Source organism: Myxine glutinosa, chromosome 5 (genome assembly GCF_964187855.1).
Source record: "Myxine glutinosa chromosome 5, kmMyxGlut1.1, whole genome shotgun sequence".
NCBI classification, from domain to species: domain Eukaryota; kingdom Metazoa; phylum Chordata; class Myxini; order Myxiniformes; family Myxinidae; genus Myxine; species Myxine glutinosa.
Window position 1 is genome coordinate 198,170,229 of NC_136265.1, and position 22,775 is coordinate 198,193,003.

General features: G+C 44.6%; 1 protein-coding gene across 2 annotated transcripts in view; it reads left to right on the forward strand.

The window, feature by feature from the left end:
- Positions 1–22,775, forward strand: part of CDC5L (cell division cycle 5 like) — a 42,237-nt gene that overhangs the window by 1,196 nt on the left and 18,266 nt on the right. The window contains exons 2-8 of one of the 2 annotated variants that reach the window (XM_068115125.2): positions 2,293–2,396; positions 4,902–5,063; positions 6,777–6,913; positions 11,619–11,937; positions 12,045–12,189; positions 12,314–12,502; positions 12,737–12,885. In XM_068115125.2, coding sequence (XP_067971226.1) covers positions 2,293–2,396; positions 4,902–5,063; positions 6,777–6,913; positions 11,619–11,937; positions 12,045–12,189; positions 12,314–12,502; positions 12,737–12,885 — 1,205 coding nt within the window. Of the gene's footprint in view, positions 1–2,292; positions 2,397–4,901; positions 5,064–6,776; positions 6,914–11,307; positions 11,398–11,618; positions 11,938–12,044; positions 12,190–12,313; positions 12,503–12,736; positions 12,886–22,775 lie in introns of those variants that run through there. The other variant, XM_068115126.2, reaches the window with a different exon arrangement.

The following is a 22,775-nucleotide window of genomic DNA, read 5'->3' on the forward strand; positions in this document are numbered from 1 at the left end:
AGTTGACGGTGATCAATCGGTGAACCCAAGACAGACGCGAGTGGTGAGAGTTCTTCAAGAGGCTCCAGCTGCTGTTAGGCATGACGGTATCATAAGCAAGCAAAGAACAAATGCAATATTTCAGACTCTTCATCTTGCTCCATCTTAATGTTCTTGCATTATTGTTGAGCAACGTAAGTCACGCAGAGACTGGCTAGATATCCTAAGAGGTATGCACACTCATCTCTATTAGCTGTCTATCCTGGGTTTGAATCTCAGCCCAGCTATAAACTCCCATGCTGGTGTTTCATGGGCAGAGTGATGCATCAACGTGTGTGACGCATCAATAGCCCAACGACGTTGAGCCAGATGACCTCTGCCTGCCAGCATTTGTTGTTGGTGTGTGTTAAAGATCCCACTGTTTGTTTCGTGGAGAGTCGGCAATTTATCACCAGCACAATAAACATGTTACAAGTCTCTGACATGACAGACTGCCGGCAAGGCAACGGCAAACCACCCAGCATAACCTTTGCCCTGGAACTGCTCCGGCAACATTGACGAGCTGTCAAGAGTCCGGTTCATTCCATTGATTAACTTATTGATCAGTCCTACACCCACCGATCTGAGATTATTGAACAGGTTTTCATGAGCAATTTGTATATTTAGTCACTATTCAGTTTGTTGCTTCTGACAATCTCAAAGTGGTTTGTGAATTATTCCTTTGGCTCGTTGACAAAATCTAATCTTCAGAAGTTAGTCTTTGATTGCATGACTTTGAATGAGCTAACACCAAATAGCATCACTGAAGGTAAATTTGGTAATTGATATCGGTCCTTTATTTCTACCGAGATGTTTTTTTTAACCAACCAAAGGTGGATGGAGGTTATGTTTTCACCCGTCTGTCTGGTTTTTTTTTTTTGTCTGTCTGTCTGTGAACAGGATATCTCAAAAAGTTGTGGACGGATTCGGACGAAATTTTGCGGAGATGTCGTGTGTGTGACAAGGATAAAATGATTAGATTTTGGTGAAGATCCGGATGATCGGATCCGGCTACGAGGATTAAGTGATTCTTCACCACTCGGGCAAAAAACGATATACGTATAACATGATATTAAAAAAGCTATGGACGAGTTATGACTAAACTAGGTGGATGACTTGGTTAAGTGGCAAGAACAAGCCGATTAGATTTTGGTTCAGGTCCGAATCCAGATCCGGCCCATCAATGGGATACAAAACAAACTGTTCAGCCTGGTGGAAGTTTGAGCTCTACTGAGTGCTGGTCTAGTTTTTTCGTGGAACTCATCACTTTGATGCTTATCTTCTTTCCTATGGCTTCGCGGAAGCTATCATCACAGTTTTGGTTGCAAGTCACCTAGCCAGTCCAACGCCCTGCTGGAGAGTGAGTTTACCTCTAAGATGTCATTCTGAAACAAGTCATGGACGGCATGTTATAATGTGCTCCATGGTTTGATAAGGGTTTCCTCAGTCGCAGCCATGCGAGGTTTTGAGGTGCCACTTGTGCATCCGGTGGCCACATAGGCAGTGTTCAGTCCTAGTCCTGTTGAGGATTGTCCACAGCGTTCAGTCCTAGTCCTGTTGAGGATTGTCCACAGTGTTCAGTCCTAGTCCTGTTGAGGATTGTCCACATGCTCCTTGGAAGATTGAAACCAGGTTGTTTAATGGTTGGGTCAGGAACGATGTATTTGTTGGAAATAGTGTTTTCAGCTCACTCTTTCCACCAAGATTATTCTTCATTGTGGAGCAGGAGGTGCTGCACACGTGACGAGAAAGGCTTTTGGTAGATCTTGCGGCGAATTAGGACATCTATCCCGTCTCTGGATATGAAGATCTGGGTTATCGCTTATTGGGATTACCTCTGTGTGTGCTGCTGCGTGCGGCCAATGAAGGGGTGGAGCTGTTTGACAGAACTGGTAACCAAGGAACTAGGGTTGATTTCAGAGTTCCAGTGATGACCCTCATTGCCGAATGAAGATGTTTTTCGATGAGTTTGGTGTGACAACATGAGTTCCAGACGGTGGCACTATATTAATCCGTTGAGAAGACCAAAGCTATGACGGAAGTGTGAAGGATGGAAACTTTTGCACCCCAACTTGTACCAGCGAGCTTACAAATAACGTTTACTCGCGTCTTTGTGCGGTGCGATCTTCCAGGTCGTCATGGTAAGTTTGAAGCTCATCAAAGATTGATGTTATGGTCACCGTAAAGGTCATGCGTGTGAAACCACGATTGTAAATTTATAATTGTGATAACACCTCAAAGCTAAACAGTTGGATGTTTGTTTTCTTACTGCAGGATGAAATCCTAAAAGCTGCTGTGATGAAATATGGTAAAAACCAATGGTCACGAATCGCGTCCCTTCTACATCGCAAGTCAGCCAAGCAGTGCAAGGCACGATGGTACGTTCTCCTCTTGCGGCCTTGTTTAAGGCAACACGTTTCGTACTTTATAAGTTGTGATAGTAATTAAAGATTTACTGCATTATTGCCTGCAACGGATACTACAGATGGGAAACGAATGTGCCGCAATTATTGATTTATTTTTGGCAAACTGCTGGTTGATATTGCATCGTTTGCTTTTTTTCATCACCGCGATCACTTGAGGGCAGCAGCAGGAATCCAAGTCAATCTTGATACAAGTATGTGTAATGATGCAAAGATGAACTGATTATATTAGGCCGAAAAAAATATATTGCTGGTCTCTGGTCAGACCAAAGTTCCAAAATTGATGCGGCGATGCGGTTTTTTTTTTTCTTGGTTTTTTTTGAAAAGCATGGATTGCACATATAAAGGTGTTTTGTGTGTCCTCATGCCTTGCGGTCCTCCTCATCTGCCGTGGCGCCGTCCAGAGAGAAATTAAAGACAGCCAATGGGACTGGTAGGCCTTTTTGTAAATAATGAACACAAGCTTAAGTTATTTTAAAATGTATTTATTCTGAAAATCATTAAGTTCTTCAAGCGTATTATAGACTGCCATTTCGTTCTCGAGATCGCCTCGCCGTACCGTCAAACATTCCAATGCGTCGATCGCGTCAACACTGCGCATGCGCAAGTGGTCTACCAGGCCGATGGTCTCCCACGATCTCTTCTCCCAGTCCACCAGATTATCACAGACACCTACAAATTCATGACAAACGAAATGGTGAGGGTGAGTTTTGAAGGGGAGGGGTGAGGGGGGATATTTCAGGGGGAGGGGTGACGGGGGAGATTTGAGGGGGAGTGGTGAGGTGGGAGATTTGAGGGAGAGAGGTGAGGGGCGAAATTTGAGGGGGAGGGGGAAGATTTGAAGGAGAGGGGTGAGGGGGGAGATTTGAGGGGGAGGGGGACGATTTGAGGTAACACCCCATTCAGCATCCCTCCACCTCATGACCCCCTTATATGTAACACCCCATTCAGCATCCCTCCACCTCATGACCCCCTTATATGTAACACCCCATTCAGCATCCCTCCACCTCATCTAAACGAGACCACCCGCAGCTCTCTAGGCCTTCTGGTTGCTTCACACGAACCCGACAAAGAACGTCTTCGTTTCAATAAATGACTATCCAGCCGATTGGATTCATGACGTCACGGCACACAACACTACTCATATCTTTGGAACGGCTGGTTGGATTTGAACAAACTAAAGGAAGTTTTGTCGAGCAGAACCGTGCGCGAACGTCGATACCAATGGCGACCCTCACAGACCCGACCCGTATTTCCCGAGATAGCGCACCGGCCCGGCAACAATAGGCGCGCGCTGTTGAAGGTACCGCTGGAGATTTAAAAAAAAAAATTGTTGACGCGCAGGTTCAAAATCGATGCGCGCGCTGACCAGAGACCGGAAATAGATTTTTCTCGGCCTATATTGGTAAAACGGTTAGAGGTCATGTCAGGTAAAAATGTGATACTTGAGAACAGCTGAAGGGATCTTCGTCAAACTTGGTACAAGTATGTATAATGATGTAATAATGTGGCCTTAGGCATATCGGTCGACGTCGCGAAATCAAGGAGTGCCGTTCTCGTTGTTTATATTGCTATGGTTGTCCAGTTGTCCCAGTTACCTGGCTCTGACCCGGTGAAGCACCTCAATGCGACCATAACAGTCACCCGTTTTGGGATCATCCTGGCCGGATTACGCGTCCAAAACCCCGCGATACTTGTACACTGTACAGATTGCAAGTACCGAATCGGTCCGACGTTGCGCTAATTAGGCACCACACGTTTCAGTACAATGATGCCAACTCAACCTGAGACGCATGCTGTGGTCTTACAGTTGTACATCACTCACTGCATGTGCACGTACATTGTGAGGATAGTCCCATCCAGTATGGTAATAAGCATCTATATGTCTTGTATTGCACTGTACATCCGGACAGAAGGAATTTTATCAAGGGAAGCGCAAAGCACCGCTCCATTTATATGGGACGGTTTCTCTGTATGCGACTTTAACATAGGGACTGAAAATTTGTTTCTCGGCTTCTACGGGACAACATTGACTGCAAATTTCAGAAGTAAATGCTTTGTGCGTTGAGATAGTATGTTCCAAATTTCAGCAACGTCCTTTTCCACATTCTTGAGTTTTATTAAGAAAACCCTCAAATCAACATTGGTGTCTGTCTGTCTGTCCGTCCGTCTGTACGTCCAAGTAATGCCTTTCAACACAAATTCCATCTAAGTGCCATAGCTTTTGTTCATCAGTCAAAATCCTTGTAACAATCATGACAATCTTTTACACTAATCATGACAATATATACACACTTTATACCCCTTTAATATTTTTTTAAGGAATATAAAGTACCCCTTTATACCCTTAAACTAAACATTATTTACGATCTCGGGGCCATCTCCAGAACAATATATATTGTTGTTCTTGCTTTGTAGATTTGTTACTCTTGCCTGAGTGCAACCGTTGTCTTGCTGCAGGTTTGAATGGCTGGACCCGAGCATCAAAAAGACGGAATGGTCCCGCGAAGAGGAAGAGAAGCTTTTGCATCTGGCCAAGCTGATGCCAACACAATGGCGCACGATTGCACCTATTATCGGGCGCACTGCCGCACAGTGCCTCGAGCATTACGAGTACCTGCTGTGAGTATGAAATAAAGCCAAGTAAATAATTGCAAAAACTCTCATCATGTGCCATAAAACAATTTCAAATGCAGTAATACTCCGGCTTATGTTGGGGATGTGTAAAAATTAATAAGATTAATTAATTAATTAATTAATTTTTCCAGCCTGGCGTTGGCTTAGCGGTTAGGGTGCCGGCTTGGGATCCTAGGATCCTGGGTTCGAATCCCGGTCGATCGCTGAATTAACGCCAGGGGGGTTGACTCAGTCTGTCATCCTTCCGAGGTTGGCAAATTGAGTACCAGCTTGCTGGGATGAATGATCACGGTGTGTACCCCGATTCAGAATAGGCACACTGTATCCCTGCGCATCGTAAGAGCGTGACCAAGGGTTGGCGTCAGGAAGGGCATCCGGCCATAAAAACATTGCCTCAAACAGGGAACCATGATTGTCATGGGGCCCGCAAGGCTAACCCCCACTCTAGCGGGGGAAAATCGCCTTAAAACGAACATTCATTCATTCATTCAATTAATTGATCTATATTCTATAAGAATGAATTAAATAAGTGGGGTTTGCGTTCCTAACGTCACCATTTCATCTATTTTATTTCTTTTTTTACCGATGATATGACTTTTTTTATTATTATTTTTTATTAATGACAGTTATATTCAAGTACACGTACCTATTTAAAAAAAAGCAATTACCAGATACAGGATGTCGAAATAAAACCTTAAGGCAGCTCCAAAAGTAGAATAGTTGAGGTCCTCTGAGACTCCTACTTTGAGTTTTGAGAAGGTTTTATGAGGACCAATGATCTAGTTTGGCAGGGAAGTATGTTTCAAGAACAACTCTCGGCATACCACGTTTTGTAAATACTAGGGCATGCCCGTACTATATATAAGCTAGGACGTGCCCGTACGTGGGTGCCCGTTCCTTGCCAAAAAAAAAAAAAAAAAAAAATTTGTGTAGGGGTGTGTGTGTGTAAACATCCTAGGGCGTGCCCGTACGTGGGTGCAAAAAAACATGCGTGCAAACAACAACAACAAAAAAAAACTTTGAAACCACGTGGCAGTAACGACCACAGAACCCCCCCCCCTCTATTTACATGAATGGTTTGGTCCATTCGCAACGACCACAGAACCCCCCCCTCTATTTACATGCAATGGTTTGGTCCAAAGCGAACGGTTTGGTCCATTCGATGTGATTCGATGATTCGATGTGAATGGTTTGGTCCATTCGCAACGACCACAGAACCCCCCCCTCTATTTACATGAATGGTTTGGTCCATTCGCAAAGCCAAAGCGAACGACCACAGAACCCCCCCCCTCTATTTACATGAATGGTTTGGTCCATTCGCAAAGCCAAAGCGAACGACCACAGAACCCCCCCCCCCCCCCCCCTCTATTTACATGAATGGTTTGGTCCATTCGCAACGCCAAAGCGAACGGCGAACGGCTAAATCGCCATAGCTCGGTAAGTACTTGTCCGATTAATTTAAAACCTTGAAAAGGCACATCCTCGGGTCCCCAGCAATATACCTGGCAAGTTTCAAGTATATCGGACCCGTGGTTGTCGAGAAACAGCGGTCACAGACACACAGACACACAGACACACAGACACACAGACACACAGAGATTACTGGAATTATAGATAGATTGGCGACTGCGAGCCCAAAACTGCCATTTACTCTGTTGATTTAATATTAATTGACCCGTTTCACCTCTCTTTACACAGAGACAAAGCAGCACAGAAAGACAACGAGGAGGAAGGAGGCACTATAGGAGATGATCCCCGTAAACTGAAACCAGGAGAGATTGACCCAAACCCTGAAACCAAACCTGCCCGTCCTGACCCTGTGGATATGGATGAAGGTACAACACAGAATTGTCAATGCTTTTTATTACCTCTGCCAACGAAGGTGGATGGAGGTTATGTTTTCACCCCTATCTGTTTGTTACTTGCAAAATCGAAGGTTTTTCAAGTATGTTTGTCGGTTGCGTTTGTTCCTTGCAAAATTGAATGTTTTTCAAGTATATTGGTCGGTTGCGTTTGTTCCTTGCAAAATCGAAGGTTTTTCAAGTATGTTTGTCGGTTGCGTTTGTTACTTGCAAAATCGAAGGTTTTTCAAGTATATTGGTCGGTTGCGTTTGTTACTTGCAAAATCAAAGGTTTTTCAAGTATATTGGTCGGTTGCGTTTGTTACTTGCAAAATCGAAGGTTTTTCAAGTATATTGGTCGGTTGCGTTTGTTACTTGCAAAATCGAAGGTTTTTCAAGTATATGGGTCGGTTGCGTTTGTTACTTGCAAAATCGAAGGTTTTTCAAGTATATTGGTCGGTTGCGTTTGTTACTTGCAAAATCGAAGGTTTTTCAAGTATGTTTGTCGGTTGCGTTTGTTCCTTGCAAAATCGAAGGTTTTTCAAGTATATTGGTCGGTTGCGTTTGTTACTTGCAAAATCGAAGGTTTTTCAAGTATACACAAAGAATTAAGTTAAGCACCCCTACACAACGAATTAAGGTAAGCACCCCCTAATATATATTATTTGTGTATATGTATACATTGGCATATATTCTAAGGTATGTGAGATCAAATAATGATTGGTATGACATTAGCAATTATCCATTGATGAAATTGAGTGATCAAAGTGAAAAAAAGTGATTGGTTGAGTCAGTGATCCGATCACGTGGGTCCTACACACGTTATTGACGCAAAGATCGCTAGAGGTCCTCTCAGAACAATGACTGTACGTTAGAAAACATAAACGTCATCCACACTGTCCGTGATGGACCTATAGCTCCATACTTAAATTGAGGTGAAAATATGCCTAAAATTCCCAAAAAATTTCACCTTAAATTATTCAGAATAAAATATTGAAAACGGCATGATTGTTATGTTTTTATGTGACCATAATATCACTTCTCCAGAAAATATAGCAATATCATGGGTATATTACACTGTTTTGACGACAACAAACTTGTAATGTGCGAGGTTGTAAAAACACGGGGGGGGGTGCTTAACTTAATTCTTTGTGTATATATTGGTCGGTTGAGTTAGTTACTTGCAAAATCGAAGGTTTTTCAAGTATATTGGTCGGTTGCGTTTGTTACTTGCAAAATCGAAGGTTTTTCAAGTACAGTGAAACCTTGACTTACGAGTGCACCAACTTACGAGTTTTCCGAGATACAAGCCGTCGCTCGGGCGGTTTATTGCTTTGAGATGCGAGCCGAGATCTGAGTTACGAGCTTACGCCACCCGCCACCAAGTGGGTTCCGGTCACGTGGTTATCTTGCCGTGCAAGCATCTCTGCCGTATATCGCTGCTGCTTTGTTTTCGCATTTTGGTTATTTTGGAGCTTACGCCACCCACCACCAGGTGGGTTCCGGTCACGTGGTTATCTTGCCGTGCAAGCATCTCTGCCGTATATCGCTGCTGCTTTGTTTTCGCATTTTGGTTATTTTGGAGCTTACGCCACCCGCCACCAGGTGGGTTCCGGTCACGTGGTTATCTTGCCGTGCAAGCATCTCTGCCGTATATCGCTGCTGCTTTGTTTTCGCATTTTGGTTATTTTGGAGCTTACGCCACCCGCCACCAGATGGGTTCCGGTCACGTGGTTATCTTGCCGTGCAAGCATCTCTGCCGTATATCGCTGCTGCTTTGTTTTCGTATTTTGGTTATTTTGGAGCTTACGCCACCCGCCACCAGGTGGGTTCCGGTCACGTGGTTATCTTGCCGTGCAAGCATCTCTGCCGTATATCGCTGCTGCTTTGTTTTCGCATTTTGGTTATTTTGGAGCTTACGCCACCCGCCACCAGGTGGGTTCAGGTCACGTGGTTATCTTGCCGTGCAAGCATCTCTGCCGTATATCGCTGCTGCTTTGTTTTCGCATTTTGGTTATTTTGGAAAATTTCTTAGTTTTAACCATGGGTCCTAAGAAATTGAGTGCTAAGGGCAGTACTGAGAAGAAGAAGAGGATGATGTGCTTGGATATAAAACACGCAATCGTCGAAAAACATGAGCGAGGTGTGCGTGTTGTCGACTTGGTGAGGCAGTACGATCGTAGTACTTCTACGATATGTACGATTTTGAAGCAGAAGGAGTCGATAAAGGCTATAACGCCAGCCAAGGGCGTTACGATTATTTCAAAGCTCCGGAGCTCTATCCATGAAGAGATGGAGAAGTTGTTGTTTGTGTGGTTGACGGAGAAGCAGCTCGCAGGAGATACCGTGACCGAGAACATCATGTGTGAGAAGACCCGAGACATTTACGGGGATTTGGTGCAGCAGGCGGCGGGAACATCAACGGACGAGGCATCGGAAGTCATTCAAAGCCAGTCGGGGATGGTTTGATAATTTTAAGAAGAGGACCGGCATTCACTCCGTCGTCAGGCATGGTGAGGCAGCAAGCTCGGATGTGAAGGCAGCTGAAGATTTTATTATAACTTTTGCCGAACTGATAGAAGCCGAACGATACATCCCCCAGCAAATCTTCAACTGTGACGAGACAGGGCTCTTCTGGAAAAAGATGCCGAGGAGGACGTATATAACGGCAGAGGAGAAGAGCATGCCAGGCCACAACTTGTTCAGAGTGCCGGCGATAGCTCGCCTTGTCTTTGTGGAAAACACGGTGAGATCCTTAACATCCAACAACTAATGGGACGCAAACGAGGCGCCCAGTTTGGCGGTACACACATTGATGAATCACCCTGCCTGTGATTCACCCATGACAGGTTATAGCTGGGTCGGGATTCAAACCCAGGCTGGACAGTTTAGAGTCAAGTGTGCGTACCTCCAGTCCAGGCCATCCTGCCAACTTGTATGCTGCATACAGGTGAAATATAAAGCGCGAGATATTTTTATATATACTGTATATTTAAAAAAAAATTGGTGTGGTTTTTGGCGGGCTGGAACGGATTAATAGCATTTCAATGCATTTTAATGGGGAAATTTAATTTGAGAAACGAGCAAATTGAGTTACGAGCTCGGTCACAGAACGAATTAAACTCGTAAGTCAAGGTTTCACTGTATATTGGTCGGTTGCGTTTGTTCCTTGCAAAATAGAATGTTTTTCAAGTATGTTGGTCGGTTGCGTTTGTTCCTTGCAAAATCGAAGGTTTTTCAAGAATGTTGGTTGGTTGAGTTAGTTACTTGCAAAATCGAAGGTTTTTCAAGCATATTGGTCGGTTGCGTTTGTTCCTTGCAAAATCGAAGGTTTTTCAAGTATATTGGTCGGTTGAGTTAGTTACTTGCAAAATCGAAGGTTTTTCAAGTATATTGGTCGGTTGCGTTTGTTCCTTGCAAAATCGAAGGTTTTTCAAGTATATTGGTTGGTTGCATTTGTTATTCTGTCTGTCTGTCTGTCTGTCTGTCTGTCTGTTTGTTTGTTTGTCACTCGCCTACAGGTCATAATTCTAAACCGATCGTCATGAAACTTCACCGAGTTGTAGAGGTCGTCACAATTGAGAAGCTTATTGATTTTGAGGTCAAAGGTCCCTGTTTGAAGTCAAAAGTCAAATCCCAATGTCCCTGTTCTCTACTGTTGTACTTGTGTGCTTCCTTCTCTCTCCCCATCTTGTCTCCTGCTCCCTTTATTATATGTCTTATGTGTCTGTTTGTTTTTTTGTGATTAATGTTTGCTCTTACACGAGCCTAGATCTTGTATACAAAAAAATAAGTAAAATGAAAGGTCATCTGGAGGTCGAATTTCTAAAATCGCCATTTTTCATCCGATTGACTTGGAGATTGAACAGCATTTGCATATTGCCTCACTGAATTGGCAAACCAACTATTTTTGAGGTCAAAATGTCAACTCTAGGTCAAACTTCTAAAATCAATTTTCATCTGAAAAATCGACACTTTTCATCCTCCTAACCCGAGCGTTGATCGCGATTGTAAATTTTAATCTTGATGAAATTGACAATTTTCTGGATCAATGGAAACCTTTTTTGGAGGTGGATTTTGCAAGTGTCGTGCTCTACATGACTTCTTCTTTGTCTGTTTGTCTGTCTGTTTGTTTGTTTGTGAACAAGATATCTCAAAACGTTGTGGACAGATTCGGACGAAATTTGGCGGAGAGGTTGGGTATGTGACAAGGACAAAATGATTAGATTTTGGTGAAGATCTGAATATGGATTCGGATACGAGAATTATGTAATTTTTAAAGTGATTCTTTGCCATTGAGAGATTGGGCGAAAAGCGATAAATAACATGGTATTTGAAAAGGTTGTGGACGAGTTATGACTAAACATTGGGGATGCGTTTGTTAGGTGACAAGAACAAGCCGATTAAATTTTGGCGCAGGTCCGAATCCTGATCCGGCCTATCAGTGGATACAAAACAAACTGTTCAGCCTGGCAGAGGTATGCATTCTACCGAGTGTCATTCCAGTTGCACATTTTCTGTTTCTCCATCTTTGGATCCTTGCACACATCTTATTTATTGAGAATTAACATATTTGTATAATGCATACAATACAGTACATTTTTACTTTGAACATAATTTTTTTAATTTTTTTTCCCGTGAATTATTTATGCTGCATTTACCTTTTGTGCCACCACCATAACTTCCCCTTGAACCGTAGATGAGTTGGAGATGCTTTCTGAAGCCCGTGCTCGCCTCGCTAACACACAGGGCAAGAAGGCAAAGCGCAAGGCACGCGAGAAACAATTGGAGGAAGCACGGCGGCTGGCGGCACTACAGAAGCGACGAGAACTTCGTGCTGCAGGAATAGAGCTGCAAAAGAAGCGGAAAAAGAAGCGTGGTGTAGATTACAATGCTGAGATCCCTTTTGAGAAGCAACCAGCACCAGGATTTTATGACACTTCGAGGGAGAATTATGAGACGCTGCAGCCGGACTTCAAACGTCTCAGACAACAGCACCTGGATGGAGATCTTAGGGGGTATGGAAGTGAATGTGTTTGTAGAGCAAAAGGTCTAAAAGAGCTCAACTCTTTGGTCTTATAGAGAACTTGAACAAACATGAAGCGTATTCATGAATTCTGTGCAGGGAGAAGGAGGAGCGAGAACGACGCAAGGATAAGCAGTTGCTGAAGAAGAAGAAGGAATCTGACCTTCCTTTGGCCATCTTGCAGAGCAGTGGTATTGCCGAGTTCACCCATAAGCGTAGCAAACTGGTCCTCCCTGAGCCACAGGTAAAGTAAAGTGAGTTGTGGCTGACGATTCAATCAATAGCCCTTCATGATAGCAAAAGTGGGTCCATGTGTGCTCAATCTTAGATTCCTAAATTTTTGTTTTTTTTATTTTCCTTTCACCTAGATATCGGACATAGAATTGGAAGAGGTGGTCAAACTCGGCCAGGCGAGTGAGGGTGCTCGGCTAGCGGCTGAGGAGGCCGGGAACACCGGTGGAGCTTCTAGCTCTCTACTGGCTAATTACAGTGTTACACCAGCTAGCGCGGGTCTGCGCACTCCCCGCACACCCGCCGCACAGGACCGCATCCTCCAAGTATGAATTTCTCCTGTTCTTCCTCTCATAATCAATGAAGCATCGTGATCTCCTTGTCTTGCTCAATAACATATTGTTTGATGTCCCTAAGCATTAATAATAGTAATCACATGCAATCGTCCGAGTTGTGCCATGGAAGAGTTAATGTGTACATCATTTGTATGCAGTAATTCAATTGTCTCGAAACAAGCAATCCTTTTGAACACCACACCTCACTCCTGGTTAAATTTGCAGGAAGCTCAAAACATCATGGCTCTCACAAATGTGGACACTCCATTAAAAGGGGGTCTTAACACTCCGCTGCGTGAGAGCGACTTTTCAGGGGTCACCCCGCAACGGCAGCTCGTCCAAACACCCAACACGGTCCTCGGTACTCCTGCACGGTAAGAATCCCAAAGGTAAATAACTATGACGGATAATCTTGTCAATAATTTTGGTGACTTGAAGGTTCGTGATCATGTGGTTCGCTCTTACTAAAACACCTCAAGTTCTGCACTTGTGTACCACAGCGTAACCTCCTTTACCATACTGCAACTTGTACTTGTGGTGCGCTATGACCCAAGTTCTCTCAGGTGAAGATCACATTGCAAACACTGGCATCGACGAGCACCTTTGGTGGAGGAAACGGGGTCTGTCCAGGAGGTTCTCCCTCAGATAGCAAGTTCATGGTCAGTTTACCCAAAGATAAGGATATTGAGTATGGGCCCGATCAGTTGTGAAAGTGAATATCGAGTCGGAGTTTGTTGATTATGAGTTCCTTCAATGTGAAGATTTTAATTTTAATTGTGAAAGTGAAGTCGAGTCTTGTCTTGAAGTCCGGTCCCTCGAGCGACGGGGCTTGCTTTGATCTCTCCACGGCATCAAAGTTTGAGTGTTTTCCCGTTCGTTTCTTTGTCAAATTTCCGCTGCGTATTTTGTTGTGTATGTGTTATTGTGTGTTTCTATTTGGTTTTGGTTTTGTAGTTGTTGCAAATTTGTGTGTAATTAGTCGTTTCTTTGTCCGCGCCTCGTGCGGCCTGGTGTCTCGTGCGGCCTCCTCGTCTCGACTTGTGCCCCGCCCCCTATATTCTCGTTTGTTCTTTCACCTCTGCTCCTGCTTTCTCAAATCCACGTTCTCACTTAAGAGACTTTTCCCAGATTGTTTTCATGGTTTTGTTGAAATATTTCTTTAAATATGTTTAAACCGCAGCGGTGATCCCCCCCCCCCCCCAGGATTTCCATGTTTTAAACGTTTCCCAGTGTGTACCCTGGATAAGAATTGGTACGCCGTATCCCTGCGTGTCGTAGGAGGCGACTAAGTGGGTTGGCGTCAGGAAGGGCATCCGGCCATAAAAAAAAACATTGCCTCAAAAAGAGAACCATGACAATTACAACTACATGTGGGCAGGGTACAGCCCGAAGTGGAGATCGGTTTCTGAGGTTTGGGACATGGAATGTAGGGACAATGACAGGGAGATCAGGAGAAGTGGTGGAAGTATTGGTCAGAAGAAGAGTGGACATATGTTGTGTGCAAGAGACGAGATGGAAGGGAAGTGGTGTGAGAATGGTGAAGGGTAGGCAGGGACAGAAATACAAGTTTGTGTGGCAAGGGTGCCTGGAGGGCGTGAATGGTGTTGGTGTCCTGTTTTCTGAGGAGTTTGTAGACAGTGTGGTGAGTGTGACTAGAGTGAGTGATAGGTTGATGATGGTGAAAATGATGATTGGAAAGCTCTTGGTGAACGTCATCTCGGGATATGCTCCGCAGGTTGGTCGGAGCGATGAAGAGAAGGACAAGTTCTTGTGTGCGATAGAGAAGCTGATGGAAAACGTGAAAGATGAGGAAGTTGTTGTGGTAGGAGGAGACCTAAATGGACATGTGGGAAGGAGTATGGATGGTTTTGAAGGAGTTCATGGGGGTTACGGATATGGTGTGAGAAATGGAGAAGGTGAAAGGATTTTGGAGTTTGCTGATGGAGCTGATTTGTTGATTTGTAATACTCAGTTCCAGAAAGAGGATAATAAGCTTGTTACATACACGTCAGGTGGGTCGACGACAACCGTTGACTACCTGATGGTGCGTAGGCGAGATAGGGGGCACCTCCGAGACACAAAGGTGATCCCGGGGGAGGAGGCTGTTTCACAGCACCACTTGGTTGTCTGCGACGTAAGGGTGAAAGGTGCGAGGAGAGCTCGGCGGGTGAAGTACCAACCGAGAATGAAGGTGTGGAGGTTGAAAGAGGTGACAGTAAGGGTGGCATTCAACGAGAGGCTGAGTAGGGTCGAGGATGATGTGGTTGAGCTTGAAAGTGGTTGGATGTCAATGAAAGCTAGTCTGTTGGGAGCCGTTGGTGAGGTATGTGGATGGACAAAAGGACCACCAAGGCACTCGGAAACATGGTGGTGGGATGATGAAGTTGGAAAGACGATTGACGAGAAGAGGAAGAAGTTCAAGGAGTGGCAGAAGGCGAAGGGTACGGGAGCAGAAACAGCAGAGCATGAAAGTTATAAGGCAGCCAGGAAGGCTGCAAAGAAAGAGGTAGCAAAGGCGCAGGAGGCATGTACGAAAATGTTCGGAGAACGCTTGGATTCGGAAGAGGGTCAGAGAGCGGTATTCAGGATTGCAAAGCAGATAGCGAAAGAGAGGTGTGATGTGATGGGGGTGAGCTGCTTGAAGGATGAAGTGGGACAAATCGTTGTCGACCCAGATGGAATTAAAGGAAGATGGAAAAGATATATGGAAATGCTGTTGAATACAGAGAATGAATGGGATGGCAACATAGAGAGTAACCCAGTTTTATGACCGGCAGAGAAGATAACTGAGAAGGAAGTTGAGGAAGCGATAAAAGCAATGAAGGGTAGAAAAGCGGGAGGGCCGACGGGAGTTGTGGGAGATATGTTGAAGGCAGCAGGAAGTTGGGGTGTGAAGAGAATGACAGAGATCTGTAATCTGGTGGTGAAAGAAGGCCGCATTCCAGTGGATTGGGAACTGAGTACCCTCGTCCCTCTATACAAGGGGAAAGGTGACCCTCTGGAGTGTGGCTCGTACCGAGCGATAAAGTTATTGGAGCATGGAATGAAGGTATTGGAAAGGGTGTTGGAGAGGAGGATAAGGAAGAAAGTGAAAATCGACGAAATGCAGTTTGGATTTATGCCAGGAAGAGGAACGACAGACGCGCTTTTCATTGTGAGGCAGTTGCAGGAGAAGTACATGGAGAAGAGGAAGAAGTTGTTTCTTGGGTTTGTTGATCTGGAGAAAGCATTCGATCGGGTTCCACGCAAAGTATTGACATGGGCATTGAGGAAGTTAGGAGTGGAGGAATGGTTGATCAGAGTAGTGATGGCAATGTACAAAAGAGCGCGCACAGCTGTAAGGACGAAGGACGGGAACAGTGGTGAGTTTGAGGTGAAGGTGGGAGTGCATCAGGGGTCGGTACTAAGTCCACTACTTTTTGTAGCTGTGATGGAGGTGCTGGCTCAGAACGTAAAGGAGGGTTTACCGTGGGAGTTGTTGTATGCAGATGATCTGGTGTTGATTGCGGAAAGTATGGATGGACTGAAGGAAAAGATGAACACGTGGAAGGAATGTATGGAGACAAAAGGTCTGAAGGTGAATATCGGAAAGACGAAGGTGATGGCAAGTGGTAAAGCATGTGGTGAGGTGGAAAGAACTGGGAAGTGGCCCTGTGCTGTGTGTAGGAAGGGTGTCGGAGTGAACTCCATTCAGTGTACAATGTGCGCTGAGTGGGTTCATCAAAAATGTAGTGGTCTGAGAGGGTCATTAACCAGTGTGGCAGCTACATTCAAATGTAAGGTGTGCACAGAGGGAGCTGCAGATGGAGGAAATGTTGAGTTGGATCTTGGAGACGGCGTGAAGCTGGAAGGTGTGAAAACATTTTGCTACCTCGGAGACATGCTGAATGGAGAAGGTGGATCAGACTCGGCAACGGTTGCTCGAGTGAGATGTGCATGGAAGAAGTTTCGGGAATTGAGTGGCGTGCTGATGATGAGGGGAGTGTCGTTGAAGCTGAAGGGAAAGGTGTATGCTGCATGTGTGAGAAGTGTTATGATTTATGGGAGCGAGACATGGGTAATGAACGTAGAGCAGCAACGAAGGTTGGAAAGGGTGGAAATGCGAATGGTTCGACGGATGTTCGGAGTATCGTTGAGAGAGAGGAAGACAAATGATGAATTGCGAAAGATGATGGGAATAGAGCCTGTGATTGATGCTGTGAAGAGGAACACGTTGAGATGGTTTGGTCATGCGTTCAGGAAGGATGAAAGTGACTGGTTGAGAAGAGTGATGGAAATGAATGTAGAAGGAAGTAGAAGACGGGGAAGACCGAGAAAGACTTGGCTAAAGATGGTGGAAGAAGAAATGCGGGCAAGGGGGTTAACAAGGAGAGATGCAGAAAATAGGGCAAAATGGAGAAGATTGTCATGGGGACCTTTAAAATGCATGTTGTTGTTGTTGTGAAAGTGAAGGTTGAGTCTGATTGTGTGGATGTATCATCCACTTGAGACAAAGGTGAAAATCATCCAGTGAAGATAGAAAAAATCCAAAGTGACTTTCTTCTGACTTCTCAGGATGATTTGAGCAATGAGCATGTAACCCAGGAACTCCAAGATTCTCCTCCAGCGGAGCCCAGCGATGCTGCTCAGCTGCTCGAAGAGAAACAAATGAAAATAGTTTATTTACCAACTCTGTGCAGTTGCTGGACACAAGAATAATTTAAACCGGCAAAGTAAATGGCCTCTGGTGTTTATCCATTGAGACCAAAAATAAATGATGATTGACCCCTGGGACTTTACTACAGTTTTGACTTTACACATATAACTGTAAATTAGTGGGGTTGCTTCGGCAGTGCAGATGGTAACTGAGACACAGTACGTACACTGTAATGTAGCTATCTCCGCAGTCAACACTGCATTCTGTGGAATTGTAATAAATTCCTTTGTTTTCGGAAATTATTGCCTTTGGTGATATTTAATCATGGCTTCCAGAGGACAACTCTTGCTCGTGGGGAACCAAGTACAAAAAGGTCGAGGAAGGTTATGTATTTGACACAGAGGTTCCGCCAAGTCCAGTATCGGCCAAATAAATTAATGCACAGAAAACAAGGGGACATAAATGCTTTGGTTTTGCACCGCGAGGAAGGGTGATTCCCATAAATTGCTCCAGTGCATGATAGGTGAGAGGAAACTTTACCTTCCTGTAAAACAAGGGTTTACTGTAGTCCGAAAATCCACCTCGTATGTGGAGGCCATAATTTGTTGACTTGAAATTCTTATGAAAATAAAGATAATTATTAATTGCAGTTTACTGTGTCAGCAATCCATGTGACCCTAAGCTGTTGAATAATGCTGCAAAAGGTACAACTTTGTTCGGGTTCTGTGGTATAACATCCGAAGCTAGTATATTTTGGCCATACGTATACACTATACAGGGCACATATTACTGAAACTTTCAATGGAATAATAGAAAATAAACAAGGTTTCATTCTTAGTCTTGTGGTTTATTCCAATGTCACTTGTTACAAAAAACATTTGTATTAAAAGTCCTGGAAAACAACTTTTTTGTCCTGGAAAACCCCTGGAAATTTGGTCTTCCTCCATGGCTGTGCGAACCATCTCATTTTTCCCACCACCTCCCCTCTCTCTCGCCCAACCTCTTCTCTCTCACCTCTTTGCGTTCGTTAGTTGTTGGTTAGTTTGTCCCTTTTCTGTTTCATCCCTACCTTCCCCCTTCCTCTTCTTCTTGTGTTTTATTCAGCTCATGTGCAGCTTGTTCAGCCTCCTGTGGCTTTCTCCTCCTCTGTGTGACCTCACTCTCACTTCCACTCTGCTGTTTGTTGTTTCCCCCTTTCCATTTTGTTTCATTCCATTCTGCTCTAGCTCTTCCTCGAATCTTGGCCGCATAAATAAAAACAAGTCGTAGAATCATCGTGCAAGAATGGTAGAGTTAGCAGATATTTTTTGGTGTTAAACTTTTCCTCATGTTCATTAATCAAATGGTTTCACAGATTTCAGACATCTTCCTAGTTTGTTGTTTACAAAAATGTCGAGGCCTCCCTGCCACCCTTGTCACTGATGCAATAAAGGCAACCAGTGACACTACATCACATGGTTGGTTTCATGTAAATTGTCATTTTTAATACGAGCAACGGTACCTGCCCTATGGGCGGGGCTTCAATTGGGAGGCCCAAATGAAAAGACAAAATATCAGAAATTGAAGGCTTTTTTCTTTTAAACGATTTATATAAACATCTCTTAAATCATATCACACACAAATCATCAAAATCTAAACAGTATTTGTAGAATTTCAATAAAAGCCACATCACTGTTCATATCGGTAAATATTATTTCATCGTGTTTGGGAAAAATTGGAAAATTGGAAAAAACAATATAGCCTATTTTACTCCAGGGGGTCCCAGGATTACCCACCCAAAATTTCGTTGCGATCGGTTCAGCCGTTTTTGCGGTACCTGGGAACAGACAGACGGACAGACATTTGGTGAATTATAGTAAGATAGCCAACCTTTTTCCCCCTCTATGCACTTAGAGTTCAATTTGCACAATTGGAATTTCAATGACATCCACTTTTGCTGTATTATAGTGAGAGGATATTTATTCTTTTAAGTTTATATTAATTTTCCACTCCCATTTCTGGCTCGATTGTTGGTCATCAATTTGTGTGACTATACTGCGAACCAGAGTCACGTCCTCCAGTCTTTTGACCGGGTTATTTGGCTTTTCAGCAGCCTGAAATTATTTACAGCGAGTTGAACCAGCAGGCCAAGTTAAAATAAACGAATCCATGCCCCCTCACAAGTTTAAATGCTGTTTTCACATCGAGTTATTTATTAATACCAACATAAGTTGGAATACGTTTAGAATAGGTACCCAACACAAAAACAACAACGTTTAGAATAGGTATCCCTGCATGTTGTAAGAGGCGACTAAGAGGGTTGGCGTCAGGAAAGGCATCCGGCCATAAAAACATTGCCTCAAAAAGAGAACCATGACAATGACAACTACATATGGGCAGGGTACAGCCCGAAGTGGAGATCGGTTTGTGAGGTTTGGGACATGGAATGTAGGGACAATGACAGGGAGATCAGGAGAAGTGGTGGAAGTATTGGTCAGAAGAAGAGTGGACATATGTTGTGTGCAAGAGACGAGATGGAAGGGAAGTGGTGTGAGAATGGTGAAGGGTAGGCAGGGACAGAAATACAAGTTTGTGTGGCAAGGGTGCCTGGAGGGCGTGAATGGTGTTGGTGTCCTGTTTTCTGAGGAGTTTGTAGACAGTGTGGTGAGTGTGACGAGAGTGATTGATAGGTTGATGATGGTGAAAATGATGATTGGAAAGCTCTTGGTGAACGTCATCTCGGGATATGCTCCGCAGGTTGGTCGGAGCGATGAAGAGAAGGACAAGTTCTGGTGTGCTATAGAGAAGCTGATGGAAAACGTGAAAGATGAGGAAGTTGTTGTGGTAGGAGGAGACCTAAATGGACATGTGGGAAGGAGTATGGATGGTTTTGATGGGGTTCATGGGGGTTACGGAAATGGTGTGAGAAATGGAGAAGGTGAAAGGATTTCGGAGTTTGCTGATGGAGCTAATTTGTTGATTTGTAATACTCAGTTCCAGAAAGAGGATAATAAGCTTATTACATACACGTCAGGTGGGTCGACGACAACCGTTGAATACCTGATGGTGCGTAGGCGAGATAGGGGGCATCTCCGGGACACAAAGGTGATCCCGGGGGAGGAGGCTGTTTCACAGCACCACTTGGTTGTCTGCGACGTAAGGGTGAACGGTGCGAGGAGAGCTCGGCGGGTGAAGTACCAACCGAGAATGAAGGTGTGGAGGTTGAAAGAGGTGACTATGGGAGGCATTAAAAGAGAGGCTGAATAGGGTAGAGGATGATGTGGTTGAGCTTGAAAGTGGTTGGATGTCAATGAAAGATAGTCTGTTGGGAGCCGTTGGTGAGGTATGTGGATGGACAAAAGGACCACCGAGGCACTCGGAAACATGGTGGTGGGATGATGAAGTTGGAAAGAGGATTGACGAGAAGAGGAAGAAGTTCAAGGAGTGGCAGAAGGCAAAGGGTACGGGAGCAGAAAAAGCAGAGCATGAAAGTAAGAAGGCTGCCAAGAAAGAGGTAGCAAAGGCGCAGGAGGCATGTAGGAAAATGTTCGGAGAACGCTTTGATTCGGAAGAGGGTCAGAGAGCGGTATTCAGGATTGCAAAGCAGATAGCGAAAGAGAGGTGTGATGTGATGGGGGTGACTTGCTTGAAGGATGAAGTGGGACAAATCGTTGTGGACCCAGATGGAATTAAAGGAAGATGGAAAAGATATATGGAAATGCTGTTCAATACAGAGAATGAATGGGATGGCAACATAGAGAGTAACCCAGTTTTAGGACCGGCAGAGAAGATAACTGAGAAGGAAGTTGAGGAAGCGATAAAAGCAATGAAGAGTAGAAAAGCGGGAGGGCCGACGGGAGTTGTGTGAGATATGTTGAAGGCAGCAGGAAGTTGGGGTGTGAAGAGAATGACAGAGATCTGTAATCTGGTGGTGAAAGAAGGCTGCATTCCGGTGGATTGGGAACTGAGTACCCTCGTCCCTCTATACAAGGGGAAAGGTGACCCTCTGGAGTGTGGCTCGTACCGAGCGATAAAGTTATTGGAGCATGGAATGAAGATGTTGGAGAGGAGGATAAGGAAGAAGGTGAAGATCGACGAAATGCAGTTTGGATTTATGCCAGGATGAGGAATGACAGACGTGCTCTTTATTGTGAGGCAGTTGCAGGAGAAGTACATGGAGAAGAGGAAGAAGTTGTTTCAAGGGTTTGTTGATCTGGAGAAAGCATTCGATAGGGTTCCACGCGAAGTATTGACATGGGCATTGAGGAAGTTAGAAGTGGAGGAATGGTTGATCAGAGTAGTGATAGCAATGTACAAAAGAGCGCGCACAGCTCGAAGGACGAAGGACGGGAACAGTGGTGATTTTGAGGTGAAGGTTGGAGTGCATCAGGGGTCGGTACCAAGTCCACTACTATTTGTAGCTGTGATGGAGGTGCTGGCTCAGAACGTAAAGGCGGGTTTACCGTGGGAGGAGTTGTATGCAGATGATCTGGTGTTGATTGCGGAAAGTATGGATGGACTGATGGAAAAGATGAACAAGTGGAAGGAATGTATGGAGACAAAAGGTCTGAAGATGAATATCGGAAAGACGAAGGTGATGGCAAGTGGTAAAGCATGTGGTGAGGTGGAAAGAACTGGGAAGTGGCCATGTGCTGTGTGCAGCAAGGGTGTCAGAGTGAACTCCATTCAATGTACAATGTGCGCTGAGTGGGTTCATCAAAAATGTAGTGGTCTGAGAGGGTCATTAACCAGTGTGGCAGCTACATTCAAATGTAAGGTGTGCACAGAGGGAGCTGCAGATGGAGGAAATGTTGAGTTGGATCTTGGAGACGGCGTGAAGCTGGAAGGTGTGAAAACATTTTGTTGCCTCGGAGACATGCTGAATGGAGAAGGTGGATCAGACTAGGCAACGGTTGCTAGAGTGAGATGTGCATGGAAGAATCTTCGGGAACTGAGTGGCATGCTGATGAGGAGGGGAGTGTCGTTGAAGCTGAAGGGAAAGTTGTATGCTGCATGTGTGAGAAGTGTTATGATTTATGGGAGCGAGACATGGGTAATGAACGTAGAGCAGCAACGAAGGCTGGAAAGGGTGAAAATGCGAATGGTTCGGTGGATGTGCGGAGTATCTTTGAGAGAGAGGAAGACAAATGATGAATTGCGAAAGATGATGGGAATTGAGCCTGTGATTGATGCTGTGAAGAGGAACAGGTTGAGATGGTTTGGTCATGTGTTGAGGAAGGATGAAAGTGACTGTTTGAGAAAAGTGATGGAAATGAATGTAGAAGGAAGTAGAGGACGGGGAAGACCGAGAAAGACTTGGCTAAAAATGGTGGAAGAAGAAATGCGGGCAACGGGGTTAACAAGGAGAGATGCAGAAAATAGGGCAAAATGGAGAAAATTGTCATGGGGACCGCAACGCTAACCCCCGCTTTCGCAGGGAAAATGGCCTTAAAATGCATGTTGTTGTTGTTGTTGTTCACATTGAGTACAATTTTTCTTAAACCACCTAGCTTCACAGTGGCAGTAATTGATGGGCTTGGTGTCTGAGCACCATGGGGTTGATAGTGCCCGCTGCTGGATTTGCTTTGACAGTTTCGCTGTTGAAGCCCTGTGAACATCTCTTTTAGAAACATCTTCAATCTTGGGGAT